We start from the raw sequence: 21,192 nt of genomic DNA, 5'->3' as shown, positions 1-21,192 counted from the left end.
GTATAACAATTACTGTTCATCCATTATTAGTTTGAGGCTCGTGTATTACACGGGTAATTGTTGAAAATTTTAAACTTTGACTATTAAGTGAAATACATTTAACAAATTAATCATATATTGTTAATTATAATTACAATTAAATTAAAATTACATAACTAAGATTACACAAATATGTAAATATGTTACAAATAGGTAAAAACTTTATTTTACACTACATTTGTGATTGTATTAGCATGTATACATTGTTTATCAAAAATCAAAATCTTTAGTCCGTGTCTGCTTGTAACTATTAATAAAGTAACATATATGTCTGCTTATAACTCTTGATATAGCCATATATAGTTGTCCGTATGACAAAAAAAATGTTCTCTAAATACATACCAACTCTAGATAAATGAAAATATATATGTATGATACTAATAAAAAAAATATTCATACACATAAATATCATAGCTTTTAATCAATTAATAATATGCTGTCATTTGAGAACATCTGCTCATCTTTATAAAAAAATTGATTAATACAAAAACCATATACCTGAACTTTGATGATATAATCATCCTTAGAATCTTTACAATTTGAAATTGATTGATCATTATAAATTTGTTGTCATTAATATTCTGTGTATGACAAATTTTTAATTGACTTTATATTTTACAATTAAAAGTTGTATAATCAAGCAAAATAAAAAACCGAAAATTTAAATATAACAAAATGATTTGTTTATTTCATATGAATGTAATTTCCAGGAAAATGAAAAATACATACTAACATTAAAACCATGTTTAAATAATAGTGATTATTCTGAGTTAGAAGAATATTAGAAAATTTAAAGTTGCATAAAGTGAATGTAGTGATTCTTATATACAATCGTTAAAAGTAGGTTTGTCACTTTTACTTGTAACATGAAACCCAACCCAAGAAAATCCGTACCTGAACCCAAACTAACCCGACCCGAGAAACTCGAACCTAAGAAAATACTAACCAGAACCTCAACCGAAGTAATTCGGGTTGGTTCTTGGGTCTGAATTCTAGATTTCGGGTCAACCTGAAAACTTTTAGTTTTAAAATCATATGTATTTTTAGGTATTCAAGGCTAAGCCTTGCCGCTGACGTCATCAGGATTTAGTCTAAGTTGATTGTTCTCATTCCGTATATTATGAATCGAATGTTTATTGTTTATTATTTTGAATATAAACCATAATAAATACTTCAAAATTCACTAATTGTCTCTTTTCAATCCATATGGAGAATACTTATTATATAAACTAATGGATTTAGTTGGAATAAACCTACAATTTTAATGTCATATATTGAAATAACTTAAAAGACAATGACCATATATGAAAATTGGTTGAAAAAAATATGAGAATGGCTATGATATTAATAAGTGGCAAAAGTGGTAAACTTTTATTAGAATAGATAGATATGCAATTTTGTTCCTGCATTGTTATGTATTTTTGTTGTCATTTTATGTTTAATGGTCAATAGAGAATAGAGAAAATTTCAGTTTCAAATATATTTATGGTCGTTCAAACTGTGTCATGTACTCTTTCTACATTCATTGTGTGCTATGAATTTGAATTTAAAGTTTGTGACCGAGTTACTTTAATTTTAGGGACAAATAAGCAAGGATAATTGGAAATAAAGTTTAAAAGAAAGTTGTCGTTTTAAATTTTGTATTATTGGAAAAAAGTCATTGTTAAAAGAAATCTATATATGGTTTTCGTATATTTTTTTTCTAAACTTTGTTAAAAAAGTCGTTCTAAACAAAATTAAGTGAACTTTGTTAAAGATTGAGTATCAAAACTAAAGTATCTTTTAAATATAACACGATGTCAAAAAATATTTAATTTAAATATAACTAGATTTACCTATAACAATATCCCTGTAGAATTCATCGGAATCCATCAACTCTTCAACGTTTTTGCCTTTCCACTTAATGGCAAGTGAAGAAATAGCTTTATCCTCCAAGTACACACCATGCCCGGTAAACTTGACAAAGGTGCCTTCAATATCCATTCCCCTCACACCTTTTGCATAATATATAGCATGATAGAAATATTATATATATAACATTTAACCGTTGACACGAATAAAATTCCACACCTAACATGCATGAAGACACCAAAACAACATGGTTGATGCATGATATATTCACTTATTTGAATGCAAATATATCTGCGCCTCCAAGGAAGAACGTGTTGGTTGCACCGGGAGGTTTGACGGACGGTGGAAAGACGATGGACTCAACCTGGACACCAGTGGAGGACTGAAGGATAGACATGGTTAGAGCTCAAAGTTGCGTTTGAATGAAAGTTATGACTTGCTTATAAAGGAAATTGAAGTGGTAAATGAGGTATCGTGGAATATATTATAATCCAATTTTCAAGGATTTGTACAAATACTAAGAGCATTCCCAATAGGTTCTTCTCTATATCCATCTTTATTTCCAAACTTTAGAATGAACATCAAAATAATCACTCCAACTCATTCTTTATCTCCAAACTCCATTTATAAATTTTAGTGAAATGATATAGGTAACCTCCAAATTTAGAGTGTTGCCATAATACTCTATTTCCAACTACCATTCTATAAATATATATTAGAAATCAATTTACAATGAAAATGATAATACGACAAAATAGTTAGGAATTAAGATTATGTTTTTTAGTTAAATTTTAAAGATGAAGATAGAGAACCCATTAGAAATGTTTTAAAAGTTATGTTTGAATGGAAATGAACTTTGTTTTTGTTAAATTAATAATAATAATAATAACAAAAATTTGACATTTATATATTTTTCCTTCTTAACATTATTAATTAAATATGTTTCCATATTAAAAAAATCAATTGTATATTTCTTATTCTTAAGATTATAAATTACATATTTATGCTTTTCTTCAAAACAAACAACATATTTTCTCATCTTAAACATACATATTACATTTTATCTATTTCATTAATATTAACTTATTAAATTACTATTTTACCCTTATTTTTACTAAAGTATTTTTTAAATTTTTGCAAGTGTCTGACACATTACCGAGCTGGGCGCGTAATCAACGCCATGCATCGGATGCGTAATTGCATGAATATCAATCAGATCCCTTCTTAAATTTATTCAACCCCAACATCATATCCTCATCTTCTTGTCAATCTCACAATATTTTAAGGGAAGCTACAATAATCCCCCATATTTGAGGGTCACTAGCCATCCCTTATAGGGGTGTCCAAAATACCCGAACCCGATTAATTCGACCCGAACCCGAATAAGCTAATTATGGTCGGGTTAAATACGGTCAAAATGTATTAATCGGGTTATTCGGGCTAACCCGAATAACCCAAATTGTTAATAGGTCGGGTTTAGGGTTTAGGGTTCATTTTTGAAGAAAAAAAAGTCGGGTTTCGAGTTAACCCGAATAACCCGATTAGTGGTGATACTTAAATTCAAATATAGTGATTAAAATGTGAAATAAGAACTAAAAAGTACTTTATAGAGGAGTTAAATATTCTACTTGTTCATGAACCGTTAGTTCATTTATGACGTTTTCATTTAATTAAACGTACGAACATGAACACATATTTCACTCGTTCATCTATATTCGTGAACATTCTTTATGATCGCTTATTTAAGTTTGTTTACGTTCGTTCATGTACATATATGTTCTTTCATGTTCGTTTGTCTTTGTTTAATTATGATCATTTTAGTTCGTGAATTGTTCGTTTAGATGTTAAATGAACGAACACAAATGAACACGAACATGTTTAGATTTTAACTAATGCACATGAACACAAATATTTGTTCAATTAAGTGTTCGTGGTCGTTAAAAGTTAAACGAACGAACACGGACATGTCTTTATTCTTGTCCGTTCGGTTCGTTTACAAGCCTATTATGTAATTATAAAATAATTACTTGTAAAAGAAATTGAAAATTGAGTGGAATGAGAAATTTTGCAACCTACAAGGTATAAACACAAAAAATAATTTAAAACTATAAAGTAACATGTTTAACCCGACTAACCCGAAACCCGAATAACCCGAACTCGACTAACCCGAACCTTAACAAGGTTGGGTTGCGGGTTAGATATTTTTAACAAAACCCGACTAACCCGACCCGATTAACCCAAAACCCGATCAGGTTAACCCATTGAACACCCCTAATCCTTTATATCAATTTTTTTATTTATTTTTTTGTAAGTGTTTGTGAGTGTAAGAAATATAAAGAATAATAAGAAATGAATAAATAAGCATTATTTAATTGAATTAAAGATTAATATGATGAATGAGATGTAAAAAGTTTTTAAGAAATGGATGAGAAATTTAGAAAATAGTGATTTTAGTTAAACTTAGGGGATGAAGATGAGTAACATACTATGAATGCTCCTTGCCCTCATATCAAATTCTCAAAGATAGAGAGATGATTTCTTATTGTGATTGTAAAAAAAAGGAAAAATAATAAAACAGTATTTATGTGTATAATAAATATAAAGAGATAAAATATAAGATGTGAACGTTTTAAGACGCATAACTTATGTCTTCTGCTGACTAAAATTATTAAAATTTTGGATGTATACCAAGTCATACAACTTATTTCCTTTGTGGCATGCCGAGGTTGGTCGGCAAGTTGCTGTCCGTAGATATCTAGATACCAGATATCCAGTCTAACGTTAATTCATTTGAAAGTTAGTTACATAAAAACATTTTAGATAACGTCATAACACCATATAACCAAAACAATAACTTTAGTCAAAAATTTATTGATTATCTTTATTATTAAATTCAGATAAAATAATATCATACACTTTTGATCTCGACCGTCAATTTCCTCTACCCAGAGATTATATTCCACACGATCTATCTACCCCCGTTTCCGTTATTTAATTTAATAGTATCCTCTAGCAAGTCATAATATTCACATGGCAATTTCAGATAATTTAATTTCCTCTACCCCTAAGATTATCATTAACTTGTCTGTACAATCACCGGCATGTGATGACATAACAAAGTATCATATTCACATGCGCATTAACTTCCATTTGAATTGAAAAGGTACTCAATTGCACGGACATGCTATTTTTTTTATTATTGTGTAAAAGTTTCATCCAATAAGTTATACCTATCCAATCTAACAATCTATATAACTGTCAACTATAAAATCTTACGTGTCGCTCTCAGGTTGCTCCCTCATTCTCTAGAGCTATCAGATTGCTTGATTTCTAAATGGAGGCTTCTCATGCATATAACTCGAATTTGCGGGTATGAACTCACCAAACCCGGATAATCTTTAAATGAGTTATAACATCTCATTTATTTATGAAACTCTTTCATAATCAAACAATAATTTATGCGGGTCACGGGTCTCACTAAACCCGGATAACTCTTAAACGGGTTATAACATTTCATTCATTTGTGAAATAACCTATTAATCATCAAAGAATAATTTTCATCGGTTATGGATCTTACCAAACCTTAATAAACCTCAAATGAGTTATAAGATCTCAATTATTGGTAAACACTTTCATCATCAAACCCGAATTTAATTTATCTTCTTAACATGTTCTCTTTTGTTGGTCTATCATTTTCATCGTCGGTTAACTTCCGATACTACCCACCATTGTCAACTACATCAACGTCCCTTTTTTTCATTAGACAAAATCAATATGCCCGTGTTCGTTTATGTTTGTTCGTTAAAAATCTAAATGTCTTACACATCTCAACTGAAAAAAAGTTAAAAACCCAAACGTTAAAAAAATATAATAACAAACTAATACATATGTATTAAATTAAAGCAAAAATACGTTAATAAATAAAATAAATCATTATAAAATAGCAAAACGATTAAAAACAAAAACTTAAATAAACCCCTATAACACGATAGGATCAAACTAGTTATATATATTTTGCTCTTCTTTTTTTAAGATAAATTTTCAATCGGTGCACATATGTTGAATAGTAATTAATATTTTTTAGAAGTTTATTTACTACCCATTAAATATATTACCAACCATTCAAACGTTCAATTATTCATTAAGGGTCTATTTGGAATGAGGTAATGGAATGAACGATAAAATGGAATGAACGTGGTAATGAAATGGACAAAGGAATGGAATGGGTTATTACCATTCCAATGAGATGTTTGTTTACCACATAGGAATGAAATAAATCATTACTTTGCGTTGTTTGATAGGTAGGAAAAAAAGAAAAAAAATATAAAATTAAAAATGGTGGTGAGTGGCGGTGGTGGTGGGCGGTAGGTGGCGATAGTGGCATTGGTGGGTGGTGATTGTGGTTGGCGATGGCGTGTGGTGGTGTGTGACGGGAGATAATGCCATAATGGTCGTTGGACGTTGGTGGTGGTGTTGAGGGTGGGTGGTGGCGGTAACGGTGGAGGTAGCAGTGGCGGTGACGGTGGGTAGTGGGCGGCATGTGGTGGTGGGTGGGGGGGTCGATGGTGGCGACGGGTAGCGGTGGTGGGCGGCTGACACTGATGCCGATGGTTGGTGGCGGTGGGTGGTGGCGGCGGTAACGGTGATGGTGGTGGTTGGTGGTAGCGGCAGCGGTAGCGGTGGTTGGTGTTGGTGGTGGGAGTTGATGGTGGTGGAAGTGATGTAAGGTGAAAGGGGGAATGGAATGAAAAAAAACATGAGGGTATGGATGGAATGAATTTGGGGTGTTTTAGAATGAATGGAATGGACTAGGTAATGGGTCATTCCATACCTTTGATCAACCAAACACACTTCTCTCAATTTCTTTGCAATGGGCCATTTCATTCCACCTTTCATTACTGCATACCAAACGCTACCTAAATATTTTCATCACACCATTTAAACATCAAAGTTATTGTTGAATAGTAATTAATATTTTTTACCAATCATTCAAACATTCAATCAGTATTGTTTTTCATCATCTATCACAAAAATTATCAAGTGTTACCAAATTTCATCACCTATCACTCACATCACACAAAGAAAATGAATCCATACCAAAACCTAAACTACACCCAGTAGCTAAATCAAAGTATTTCAGATGAAAAAAAAAACGAATCACTTCAAAACTTTGGGTTTCTACTAGGGCCGTCTCTGAAAATTTATATGACTCGGCCGAGCCGAAATAAAAAGGTCCGTAAACTATAATGAGTAACGAAATATTATAAGCAAAAAAAGTTTAGGCCTTATGTAAATTGGTTTTTTGTTTAGTATAAACAATTAATTTTTTAAATAGGTTTACTTTGCCATGATTTAGGTTGAGTATATAAAAAAAAAAAACTTAAGTGTCTCTCAAGTGAGAGTAGAACTTGAAACTTTTGATTGAAACTCAAACCTTTTTACCACTAAATCAACCTAGTTATTGTTTAATTAGAGTAAAACATTAAATATACATATTTCGTTTTAATAACAACATATATATATATATATAATCATGATCATGAGAGAACTTTTTTGAAATTGAGAACTATGAGAACCATTTTGAACCACAAAAAACCCAAAAAAAACATAAAATAAAAAAAACACAAAAATGAAAAAAGTAAAAAAAACCAAGATTCTTATTTTATCATCCCGGTTTCATAAAAAAACTCGATTTAGCTAAATTATATACACATATGTATAATATATACATATATGTACATTTACATGTTTTTTTATACACATATGTATAATTTAAGATAAATGATATTGTACATATGTGTATATTACGTAACTAAAGATTATATAAAATTATACATATGTGTATAATACGACGTTTTTTTTAATGAAACCGGAATGAAATATAAGAATTTTGGTTTTTTTACCTTTTTAAAATTTTATTATTTTTTGTTTTATGATTTTTTTAAAGGTGTTTTTAGTGGTTTAAAATGGTTCTCAAAGTTCTCAATTTTCAAAGGGTTCTCTTAGGATCCTTACCCTATATATATATATATAGGATTAGGATCATGAGAGAACTTTTTTGAAATTGAGAACTATGAGAACCATTTTGGACCATAAAAACCCCAAAAATAAAAAAAAATCATAAAATAAAAAAAACACAAAAATCAAAAAGTAAAAAAACCAAAATTCTTATTTTATTATCCCGGTTTCATAAAAAAAACTCGGTTTAGCTAAATTATATACACATATGTATAATATATACATATATGTAAATTTTCATGTTTTTTTTGTACAGGTGTATAATTTACATGTTTTAATCCTATGTGAGGTATATAAATGTTGTTTTGTGTGAATCTATGTTTTCAGTTTGTCAACTTGTGCATTTCACTCTATGCATTGTATAGATTATTAAACATTTGTTCAAAAAAATTTTGTATCCTATAACTCATGTTTTCTTCATAATCAGAATTACCGACATGCCATGCATCCTGCTATACAAAAAGGGTGTCATGACGACAACTCTTCGCTAATTCAACAATTAAAAATGATCTGAAATTAGTGTCGAAACACTTAAAATTTGAAAATTTTTGAATTTTGTTAAAAGGTGCCCATAAATTTGCAACAAAATATACGTCGGTAGACTGTCCAAAACACACACACACACAAAAATCCAAACAAAATGAGTAGATACGTTTGCATGTATTCGATCAGCTTTGTTGATAGTTTATTCCACTTGAAACTTTTTGTTCAACAAAACAAGAATACCAATTAACCGCTTCATAGGATTCTACTAAAAGACCAGAAACATCAACAATGATTTGAAGTTTTTTGGAGTGTAAAGAACCAAAAGAAGTTTAGATCATTGATTTCTTTCTCTAGTCGATCTTTTGCCTGCCAACCAATCATAGAGCACACAATGACACAAATGCACTGTGGACTAAATATCCTATATGCTGACACTTGACGCAACAACAATAATAGCATCTCCAACGGCTTGTTTGTAAGAAAGCCGTGGCCTCCTAAAGTCAATGTGAGGAGAGAGAGGGAGAAGAGAAACTGGAGGTGTCCATATTGGCGGAGTTACATGGTGTCGGGTTCAACCGACAACCATTCATTTTCGTGTTTTGATGTTTTATATAGAATGTGTAATATGATAGTTTCGACCAAAACTAATCTTTTTAATGATTGAACCCATTGGTTTTATAGACAAAAGTTTGAACTAATTAATTACCCATGAAAATTTTACTAATGATTTTTTTATAAAACTTTAACCAATAAGGAAGTTATTGTTAAAATTTAACCAATCAAAGAATTAGTCTTATTTAAAATTTATAAAAGCCCATTCATTTTATTTTTAAATGAAACCAAATCATTTACCAATTAAAAAAGATCATTTTTTTTTCAAATAACTCTTAATTCCCCAATTGTTTAACCTAAATGTTAAAAAGATAAAATAAAAATAAAAATCGATTGCATTATAAAATCCATGTGACCTTCGTTTCTATCATTTTACCCGACCCGAAAATCTTACGCTGGGTTATTGGAAATTCAAACATCGGATTACTGACAGCATAGGAAAAATATTATGGTTATACTGTGTAGAGGTGTTCAAAAAAACCGGTTATAGAACCGGTTTGGTCGGTTTAACCGAAAACCGGTTAATAGAAAAACCGGTTATTAAAAAACCGGTTAGACCGGTTATTGAACCGCCGGTTAGTACTTCGGTTACTCATTCGTGGACAAAAACCGGTTAGTAAAAAAACCGGTTAAATTTAAAAACCGGTTATTAAAAAACCGGTTAACCTAAAAACCGGTTAACCGGTTAACGGTCAAAAACCGGTTAACCTTATAAAACGGCCATATGACCGTTTGGGTCCTTTTTTGCCCGTTTTTTCTTGATTTCTAGCCGTTTTTTTTAACATTTTACCCCCACAAACAACTATATATAGTTTAGGTTGGGTAGGTTAGCTCACACTCGATTATACAACTCTACTAGCTCTAAACGTTTATTTCATACGCGATTATTTTGTTATCTCACACTCAATTATACCACATTACCACTCCATACGCTCTTATTTCGTAGTCGTTTATTTCATACTCGTACTCGTTTATTTCATACTCGATTATACGCTCTTATTTCCGATCCTCGCCGCCATGGCCAAAGATTTACTAACGGTCCAAGCTTCCACGATAGCTTCGGAGTCTGCTTTTTCTGTTTCTGGCAGGGTTATATCGATTAGGAGGACTCGACTCACTGCACCAGCTATAGAGATGTCGATTTGCTACAAGGATTACTTGGACTCTTTAGATAGGGCACAACATCAACGCTCACTCGAGGGGGAAATGGAGTATGAAGCGGGCTTGTATGAAGACGAGGTCAATGAAGGACACACTCAACCAATGACCGATGAAGAAGCCGCGTACGACGATTACCTAAGAAATAGCTCGGGATCGGGTAGCGAAGAAAATTAGTTAAAGAAACAGCAAACATGGAGGCAAATCATGAGTAAGAAACAGCAAGTTGTTCATGTAATCGTGTCTAAGCATTCTTTTTCCTAATATGTGCTCTTATTTACTTGTTGATTTGGATTTTTCTAATTTAGTTAAAGAAACAGCAAACATGGAGGCAAATCATGAACAAACTGCGATTGGGAACAACAGGAGCATCTGCTAGTTCACGATTTAATGTTTGTATTTTTGAGTTAAATCATGAACAACAGTTCTTGGCAGAGATTTCTTCAGTGTTAATGATTTAATGTTTGTATTTTTGAGTTACGAATATGCGATAACGATTTAATGTTTGTATTTTTAATGTAAAAACTATAAATGAAAGTTATGTGTTTTTAATCTTTGGTTTGTTGAAAACACATTCACCAACACACACTCATACTCATCTTCCAAGCAAAGAACCCTAACAACGAAAGCAAAGAATGGCTTCGGTCAGTCCGTTTTGCCTTGTAGTTACCGGTTTGTTTATACTGTGAAAAAATAATGGTCTTCATTAAGTACAAAATATAAAAAACAAATATTCGTATTTGAAACCGCGAAATTTAAAAAAAAAAAAAAAACCGGTTAATAAAAAAAAACCGGTTAATAAAAAAACCGGTTTATTAACCGGTTCTAACCGGTTTCTAAACCGGTCCTAACCGGTTAGACCGGTTAGGGTTTTGACAGAAAAAAACCTGTTATTAACCGGTCCGGTTATTAACCGAACCGGTTTTTTTCCGGGCCAAAAAAAAACCGGTCCGGTTAATAACCGAACCGGTTTTAAAAAAAAAAACGGTTTGTGCACCTCTAATACTGTGTGTCCGTGTCCATCTCGGCATCATTGAGTTGGTACGAGTTGACACTATCGTACGTTAGTTAGTAATTAGATGCTCTAAATAGTAAATACTATGCATCAAGCAGCATACCCCATGCGCATTCACTCGGAATAGAGGAGCGGTTTCATCAAGAATGCCGCTTGTCACATCCTGATTTGTAAGGATTATTAAGGATAATAAATTTATTGGCTTTATATGGTAAATGCACATTTTTTTCATTTTTCCAACTAGGGTCAGTGAATTGGGGAATGGGACCGATGGATCACATGTAGGATGTGTCCTCTAGTCACCCCACCGTCTCCTTTATGTTCATCAATATATAACTTTCTAATGTTTATATTACAAAAGCAGTGTAAAGAGTGATAATTATAAGATGTGTGACACTTCAGCTTCATACATACACAAGGTAACAATAAAACAAGATTTATTTTTATATAAACTTTTGTTTCCAAATCATGATCTTGTATACTATGGTTTTGGTCTAGGTACAACATATGATAGAGAAGTGTTTGATATTTCGCATGAGCAAAGAAGAATGCATGGAAGCCCTTTCTAAACATGCAAATATCATGCCAGTCGTAACTTCAACTGGTTAGTTTCCTATATAGTAAGATCATTTGAATGTAAACATGTACACACTCGTCACATTCGTCTTATGACTTATGTACTTAATAGATGAGTGACATGCCATACATCTAATGAGTCATTTTAGCACGGTAATGTTCGTTTTTTCTAAAATGTTAGGAAATAAGTAATGCATTAGATACAATAACATAAACAAACACAGTTTCTACATTTGTAATTATATAAACCTCCAAATGAAACTATTTATTCGGTTCTATGGATTAAATTATACTTCTAGACTTGACACACTTATAAGTTGTTTTTTTGAAACATGAACTAAAATTGTGAGCTCTAAAAGAATATATGATTGTTATATTTCAGTATGGAACGAGTTAGAGAATGAGAACAAGGAGTTCTTCGACACATACTCAGAATTCCAATCTTCAGGCCGATCTAACGGAATGTCAGAAGCTGAGATGATTGTTTTGCTTCAAAAGATGATATCTGACAATCAATCAGACAAGTCAGATAAAGATGAAGATTAATTAACTTTTATTGCTAAATAACCTATTTCATAATACTTATGTACGTGTATGGTAGACATGGGAAGACCAATTTGTAATGCGAGTATTATGCTTTCTCCCATTTTGTTGAGGTGAGTATCAACCTCATTTGTCCTCATGTTATGAGAATAATTATGGAATCTAAAATATTGCGAGGAAAAAAATAAGAATAAGCCTAAAAGAGATGTGTATGGTGTATATGTACATTAAAAACCATCAAATTTGTGTTTTTTCTTTAGTCTAGTACCATTTATCTACACATGCGTATAGATATGTGTACGTAATTTAATCTTCGCATATGTAGGTTATATACATATAATTTTTATTTAATCTTAAATCAAGAAAGGGAAGTGAGAAAATAAGCAATACATAAATTCTTTAAGATTGAAAAAAAAGTGTGATTTAATTTGGCGTGTGTGTTCTCATTATAAAAAGAAATGAAAGGAGTTCAAAAGTTGAATTAGATTCAACAACTAAGTTAAACCCGAAATTGTTCTGAGCAAGAGTGATACGTGTTGTGTATCATCATAGGTTCATATGGCCATAAGTTCACGAATCATGCACGGACTCCGACGATATATGTCATATGCCCACATACGGTCCGTATGATCTCAGACTTCTAAAAACTGCTTCGTTTTAACAGGATACGAGCTGTATACCCTTATATAATCTTGTATGACACATAATTGGGCCATATACCATCATACTATCCGTATGATTGTGTCATGTATTAAATATTTTAAGTTTTTGACCTTTGAGCCTTTGAGCAAAAAACATAATTGAGAAAACCTATATTTTTTATTCAACTTGGCATTGTGTTACATTTTGTTAAGCCCAATTCAGACCATCGAACCTTTCGTATACATAAAACCCACCAAAACAGAAGCCTAATTTCACGATTTACGGGCACAATGGCAACCTCCATTGCAGCTTAATACAATGGCCAATGAGTAATTTATGGTTGTGTTATGACTTGTGACGAAAATTAGCATCCTTAACTTATAGTTGATGTAGGCTTCATTGAAGACACATAGTTAAACTGTAACCTTGAATTTTAATATTGTGTCACTTTATTTAAGTTTGTTGGATTAGAATCTATAATATATATAAACAAAGACATAAAAATCCTACGTGTCGCGATGTGGTCGCTCCCCCCTTTTTTTGGAGTCACCAGATTTGTTTGGTTTTTAAATGGAGGTTTCTCATGCATTTGACCCGAATTCATGAGTATGGGTCTTACCAAACCCAGATATTCCTTAAATGAGTTATAACATCTCATTAAATTAAAAATTATTCTCACCAAATTATTGATGTAAAAATCCTATAAAATAGGATATAATAAAAATTAATATCTTATTTATTTTAAAAAATATATATATATTATTTAAATTAAAAAACCAATTTGATAGTAAAAAAATAAAAAAAAAATAAACGGGTCTTGTGTCTCATCAAAACCGTATAAACCGGGTTTTAAAATCTCGTTTATTTGTGAAATAATTTAACATTAAACCATAAGTATATTTTTAACTTTCATACAATAAAAAAATATGAATTCAAAAAATAAATAAATATTATAACAAACAATATAAAATAACCCCTATAATACGGGAGATAAAAACTAGTGGTTTATATATAAACCTTGGATCAAATCATTTTTCATGAAATGATTTTGATTGTAATTTGTGTTTTGACTTTTAGCAGCAATATGTGTCATTGCAATTGGAACTTTGTGTAGCTTTTATTTGATATTTAGTATTAATATATTATGTAATACATTTATTTCAAACTCCATATATTAGCCTCCAGGCTTCTACAAATCAATATCAGTTATTAATTATTTGGTTTTGGGTTCATGAGATCGAAGAGCCTTGATGCTAAACTTTGTTTGGTTGCGGGGGAAACACCATGCTTGCCTATCATCGACTCAAGTATTGCTTCTCCTAATTTCTCATTCTCTATCACAGCTTCCGCAGCTTCCGGGATACCACCATCTTTTGAGAAACTTATCTGCATTTAAACAGATCATACATGTATTAGCTAGTTAAGGTATATTGTAATTATCTTTGACATGTATAATTGCAAGATATGATTTGAGATATGATTTGAGTAGGTTCTATTTTTTATAATTATAATAATTATATTGTATTGTTATGTAGAATTGACTAATAATGCATCATATATAGCTAATTAACAAAGCTTTATAATTGAATATTATATCAATGTAGGATTGAACTAACCATTAGTGATTTATCAAGTAAAATTTTAAAGAGAAAAGAGGAGCCGGGTGGGAAGTTTTGGTCCTTGAAAATCTCTAGAAACTCGTCAATGGTTTTGGCATCTGCTTCTGTGTAAATCCCGAATGACTTCCAAATCGCTACACAATTTTCTGACACCTTTTCAGAGAATTGCTTACCTGTTAATGGTAGTATCATTGTCACCCGAGCAAATTTTTCAAAGGGACCTGCATAGACATAAGATCATCACATAATAATATTATAAATAATAGATTATTCTTCGAAGAATTTTGCATTCTCATAGACTACCATGATTTTGTCTTTTCGTTGGTAATACTTACTACTAAAAGAAATCCAGATATGGTTTTCGTATAATTTTTTTTTCTAAACTTTGTTAAAAAAAAGTCGTCGTTCTAAACAAAATTGAGTAAATTTGTTAAAAATTGAGTATCAAAACTAAAGTATGTTTTAAATATAACACGATGTCAAAGAAATGTTTAATTTAAGTATAAATCGATTTACCTATAACAATATCCCTATAGAACTCATCGGAATCCATCAACTCTTCAACGCTTTTGCCTTTCCACTTAATGGCAAGTGAAGAAATAGCTTTATCCTCCAAGTACACACCGTGCCCGGTAAACTTGACAAAGGTGCCTTCGATATCAATTCCCCTCACACCTTTTGCATAATATATAGCATGATAGAAATATTATATTTATAACATTTAACCATTAACATGCATGAAGACACCAAAACAACATGGTTGATGCATGATATATTCACTTATTTGATGCAAAAATACCTGCGCCTCCGAGGAAGAACGTGTTGGTTGCACCAAGAGGTTTGACGGACGGTGGGAAGACGATGGACTCAACCTGGACACCGGCGGAGGACTGAAGAATAGCCATGGTTAGAGCTAATAGGTGTGTTTGAATGAAATATATGACTTGATTATAAATGAAATTGAAGTGGTATATATAGCTATGAAATGGGTATCGTGGAATAAATTCTAATCCAATTTCCAGGGATTTGGACAAATACTAAAACTTGTGTTTGTCAAATTAATAATAATAATAATAATAATAAAAATAACAACAACTTGGCATCTACATATTTTCCCATCTTAAAGCATATATATTACCTATCTATCCATTTCATTAATATTAATTTACTGAATTACTATTTTACCCTTATTTTTACTAAAGTATTTTTAAATGTTAACTAGTGTCGGACACGCTACCGAGCTTGGAGTGTAATCTACGCCATGCGTCGGATGCGTAACTGCATGAATATCGATCGGATCCCTTCTTAAAGTTATTCGAAACAACCCCCCCCCCCCCCCTCTTCTCAATCTCACAAACTTTTAAGGGAAGCTCTTAAAGTTATTCGGATCCCTCAATATTCCCCCCATATTTGAGGGTCACTGGCCATCCTTTATAAATATTTTTATGTAATTGTTTGTAAGTGGATAAATTAGAAAGAATAATAAAAAATGAATAAATAAATATCAATTAATTGAAATAAGGGTTAATATGAGGAATGAGACATGGAAAGTTTTAAAAAATGGATGAGAAATTTAGAAAATAGTGATTCTAGTTAAACTTAGGGGATGAAGATGAGTAACATACTATGAATGCTCCTTACCCTCACATCATATTCTCTAAGTTAAAGATATGATTTCTATGTAAGTTGTGATCATGAAAAAAGAGAAAAATAATAAAACAGTGTTTATGTGTATGATAAATAGAAAGAGAAAATATAAGATGTGAATGCTTTAAGCCACATAACACATAACTTATGTCTTTTTCTAACTAAAATTATTAAAATTTTGGATGTATCAAGTTGCCGTCCGTAGATAAGTAGATACCAGATAGCCGTCTATGGGTATAGTCTAATGTTAATTCATTTCAAAGTCACCCAAAAACAATAACTCCATTAAAAAAATTATTAATTATCTTTATTATTAAATTCAGATAAAATAATATCACAAAATTTTGATCTCGACCGTCAATTTCGTCTACCCCATAAGATTATATTCCACACGATCTATCTACCACCGTTTCCATTATTTAATTTAATAGTAGCATCTAGCAAGTCATAATTCTCAAAAATCAAACTCAACTCTACTGCCATGGCTAAGCTGCCGTCTGACACGGGTGTCCAGGTGGAATCCATCGTCTTTCCGCCGTCCGTCAAGCCTCCTGGTGCAACCACCACTTTCTTCCTTGGTGGTGCAGGTATTATTTCTGCATTTAAATTAGTCGTTTTGGTCTTCAGTTACGTTCATAATTTGATGTGCATGTGCCTTTAATGCAGATCGAATTGTGTCGTATAGTGTTTCACATTCAAACTGAAAGAACCGAATTGAACCGAAAAAACTAATTTTTGTTAAATCCGTTTATGTTTTATACACTTGGATATTTGTTTTAATTAATGTTAGGCGGTTATGTTTTGATGATTTGAATTTTTTTAAATCATTTTAAATGTAAGTATTTTTATTAGCTCTTAATAATCTAGCCAAAATGTACAATATTCTATTAGTTATTGATTGTTTTAAAAAATATCATGGGTCAAATTTCTTTTGCCTAGAAAAGTACTAGCTGGATTAGAAAAAACCGAATCCGAAACTGAATTGAACCATAAAACCCAAAACCGAAAAAAACCGAAACCGAACAGTTTTGAAAAAAAAAACTGAAACTTTGGTTTTCAGTTCGGTTTTTGCCCAAAACCGCACTGCAATGTTTCTTCACATATAAAAATTTGCAATTCGGATCATCGATTGATAGGAAATCATGTTAATTTGGACTCATCAAATATATATAGCAGCTTAGTTGTTATTAATGTTGATACGTATAGTTGATTGAATCGTGTGAATAATGTTGCTATCATGTGTTAGGTGTGAGAGGTTTGGAGATCCAAGGCAATTTCGTTAAGTTTACTGGAATTGGTGTTTACTTGGAGGACAATGCTGTTTCCTCACTTGCCGCTAAGTGGAAAGGCAAAACGGCTGAGGAGTTAACGGATTCCGTCGAGTTCTTCAGGGATATCGTTACTGGTACAGTTAATTAGTTACTTGCTTATGAATTTTGTCCGTGTTTATGTATTATTTGCTTTGTGCTTTATATTCAGCCCGAACTGAATAAACCGAATTGAAAAATGAGTTAAAATAAAGTCGATAAATCAAAAGTATAACAAATTCGATAACAATGATCATTATTTATTTGTAGGTCCCTTTGAAAAATTTGCTCAGGTGACAATGATATTGCCATTAAGCGGTCAGCAGTATGCTGAAAAGGTATCGGAAAATTGCGTAGCGATTTGGAAATCGCTCGGGATTTATACAGATGCAGATGCTAAAACTATTGACAAGTTTTTGGAGATTTTCAAGGACCAAAACTTCCCACCAGGCTCATCTATTCTGTTTACAATTTCACCTAGTGGATCACTAACGGTTAGTTCAAATTCAATCCTATATATGCTTATGTAGTATAAATGTATATTAGAAATCCCGCCATATATTATTTATTATTAGATAACCAAGGATATTAAAGATGGTTAGCGGGTGGGGTGGATAACGTGTCTATAAGTATAGATCAAGTTTTAGGTTTCTTTTTAGTAGAGAATGGGTTTGTTATGAAAACAAAAACAATATGTACACGAGAAGTAACCAAGCATCACATAACAATATAACAGACAATTTTTATATTGGAACGAAAAGTAACCAAATATCGCATCGCAATAGTTCTCTCACCAACGGGAGTAAAATTTTAGCCTATCAGAAAATAAGAATAGAAAATTTATTTTTAAAATTAAGAAGTGAATGGCAAGAAATTTAATTGGTTTGGTCTTTGATTTGTCACAAAGTCAGAATTTGCTCCTAGTTTCTTAAAGTTAAAAGCTAAAGTTAACTCCTGAATAGTCCAATGTTGAACTTTCACGAGACAGAGATTCTTATTCCTGAAATTGTCAAATTTGGGACCTTATGTTTCTTGACAATTTTCCTAAAAGAATACAATAAGTCTATAATAATAATAGACTTTACGGGCGACTCTTAACGACTTGACTTGTTCTTTTAAATATTTTTCATTTGAAACTGAAATTTACATATTTGTTGCAAAATTAAGACATTTATTTTCTTCATGTTTGTTTAAATTCAGATAAGTTTCTCAAAAGATGGTAGCATCCCAGAAGCTGGGAATGTGGTTTTAGAGAATGACAAACTAGGAGAAGCGATAATCGAGTCGATGATCGGGAAACATGGTGTTTCCCCATCTGCCAAACAAAGTTTAGCATCAAGGCTCTCAGATCTCATAAACCAGAAAGCAAATGAAGAGGGAAATGTAGCCAAAAATGGTTTGTAGAAAATTATTTACTAGTGCGGTCTGCTTTTTCTGTAGTCAAATAAAAACCCATCGAACCATTTCATTTCATTACGTAATAAATAATGTATGTGTTTATATTCCGGTAGAAAATTTGTAAGGTTACTCAATACTGTTCTCAAATCTCGATCTTAATATTTCAACAAACCTTTTTACATCTTACAATCTATAAACTGGAAACTCGGTGATTTATAATACGAAATACAAACTAACAGAACATGCTCTAAACATGCAAACCCTAATGCGCCACAATATGCAACAATGTGTTGTAGATGTGCTTTAGCGAGTATTAAAAAATGGGTCCTTATATATAAATTTTATTTTCATATATTGATAATAATTGTGACAATAATAAGAAAAATAAAGTTAGTGTATCAACGAAAAAACAAATAAAAAGTTAAAACAATAAACAACAAAACAAAGTTAAACGATTAGTGAGAATCTCCTAGTATTTTATAAGCAAAGTTGTTGATTAATCATACATATTTACACTCTCATATAAATCGTCCTCGATAGCTATTGGATGTTGACTTGTGTTTGGAAATCATTTGAATGTTTGATGAATGCTGATTTGATCGATTGTCTGAATGGTTTGATTCTGATCGGAGATTTGTGCTCGTTCGTAGTTCATCTAGCAATCCTGGTGTCGTGACGGTTCGATTCACCAGATCCAACCCGTTAATTATTTTTTGGGTTTATTGGGCTAAAAAATTGATAGGGGGTGAATGTGTATTCATTTGGCTAAATACATATTGAGTTACATGCTTGTTGCTTGGGCTAAAAATATATTATTAATTAGTGTTACTTATTTAAAATTTATTCTTTCAATTTTTCTTACAGTTACATCCAAGTTGATATACTTTTATACTCAACTTCAACCAAAGATCAAGAAACAACATGTTGTTGCAATTTTGATCTAACAACGTCTCCAAACTTAAAACTCCTATGCTCAATGTAGAACCAAAACACAAGTTTCCAGCTGATAGCTTTGGGTAATTGACTATTTCTAGGCCAGACTTTAGTTCAAGCTCAATAACAAAGTCAGTAACGTTTTTGGAACAAAATAGTTCTAATAGACCTTAGAGCAATGTTATCAACATCAGCACTTGTTTTAGTTCTCTCGTATTGAGCATTCTCATCTTGAAATGAAAAGAAGTAACATTGACTCCATACTAGTATTCCTACGTGGGCTGCGGGGTTGAACCCCATCATTGGTAATCCATTCAGGAGTGTGTAAACACCAATATTATATGCTTTGCCCTAAAATCTAAACAGTTGTCAAGACTTTCTAAGAGGTTACTCATCTTGGTATTACTCACACCAATGAATCCTCATTTACAACCATTACACCCAAAACTCGTAGATAAAATTTTGGGGCAGAATTATTTCGGCACGTTTTGATCTGATCCCAGTTTACTCTGAACTCGTATTAACCCGAACTAGGGGTTGCACAAAACCAAAAAAAACGCATCGAAACCGAAAACACCAAACCGTATTAGAAACCGACGGTTCGGTTTTGAACTTTAGCAAAAACCGAAATATTGGTTTTGGTTCGGTTTTGTAGAACCGAAAAACCGAACATACCGAAATAACCAAAAATTGAAATAACCATAATATCTTAACCGTAAGTCCGTAGCCACTAAAGCAACATATACCAATGACTATTTGTTTAGTTTTAACATTTGGTTTCTAGATATGGTTAATAACTAATAAACTATGTTTTGATTTTGAATTTTAATTATATCTTTTATTAGCTTTTAATATTTGAAGTCCAAATATTCAATATTCTATTAATCAATCATGCCCGATTTCTATATCTTGGGTTTGTTGCCCAAAAGGTTTTTGGCTCGACTAACAAAACCGAAAAACCGCATCCAAAACCGAAAACTGAATGGCTTTAAAAATTTCATAAAACCAAAATTTTGGTTTTTTTTTCGCACGCACGCACGCACGCACGCGCACCCACTGTGGAAATTTAAAATGGAGGCCAGCAATGAAAAAGTTAGATAATAAATGAATCACGCCTGACAAGCAAGCGCGTATGTGACGTGCGGGCTTCTCCCCGTGACTTCCGGAAAATGGTTCTACCACCACTCTACTCTCTCTATCTTACTTGGATTTGGTAGTAGAAATCGGAAGGCAGTTGAACTACTTGTGAATCACTCACTCACACCAGGTGTTGAACTAGATCCATAATGGCGCCCAAATCACCAATTGTGAAGAAGCCTTCAATCGAACATAATAATAATAATAATAA

At 31.9% G+C, this 21,192-nt stretch overlaps 2 protein-coding genes across 2 annotated transcripts; one reads left to right on the top strand and one right to left on the bottom strand.

The window, feature by feature from the left end:
* Nucleotides 1-13,958: 13,958 nt before the first annotated feature.
* On the bottom strand, nt 13,959-15,489 carry LOC143554762 (chalcone--flavanone isomerase 1-like). Its single transcript, XM_077044451.1, has 4 exons — nt 15,359-15,489; nt 15,076-15,234; nt 14,557-14,780; nt 13,959-14,326 (listed from the first exon to the last, which is right to left on the bottom strand). The coding sequence occupies exons 1-4, from the start codon at nt 15,462-15,464 to the stop codon at nt 14,150-14,152; spliced, it is 666 nt and encodes a 221-aa protein (XP_076900566.1). The 5' UTR covers nt 15,465-15,489; the 3' UTR covers nt 13,959-14,149.
* A 1,152-nt stretch (nt 15,490-16,641) lies between these two features.
* LOC143554779 (chalcone--flavanone isomerase-like) lies at nt 16,642-19,019 on the top strand. Its single transcript, XM_077044466.1, has 4 exons — nt 16,642-16,793; nt 17,453-17,611; nt 17,784-18,007; nt 18,714-19,019. Exons 1-4 carry the CDS (start codon nt 16,688-16,690, stop codon nt 18,915-18,917), a joined length of 693 nt encoding a protein of 230 aa, XP_076900581.1. The 5' UTR covers nt 16,642-16,687; the 3' UTR covers nt 18,918-19,019.
* Nucleotides 19,020-21,192: the final 2,173 nt, after the last annotated feature.

Source organism: Bidens hawaiensis, unplaced genomic scaffold, assembly GCF_021521415.1.
Source record: "Bidens hawaiensis isolate Kalapana, Puna unplaced genomic scaffold, B.hawaiensis_p1.1 tig00017853_1, whole genome shotgun sequence".
In the NCBI taxonomy this organism is placed as follows: domain Eukaryota; kingdom Viridiplantae; phylum Streptophyta; class Magnoliopsida; order Asterales; family Asteraceae; genus Bidens; species Bidens hawaiensis.
The sequence above is the reverse complement of the archived record's forward strand: the minus strand, read 5'-3'. Positions and strand labels throughout refer to the sequence as shown.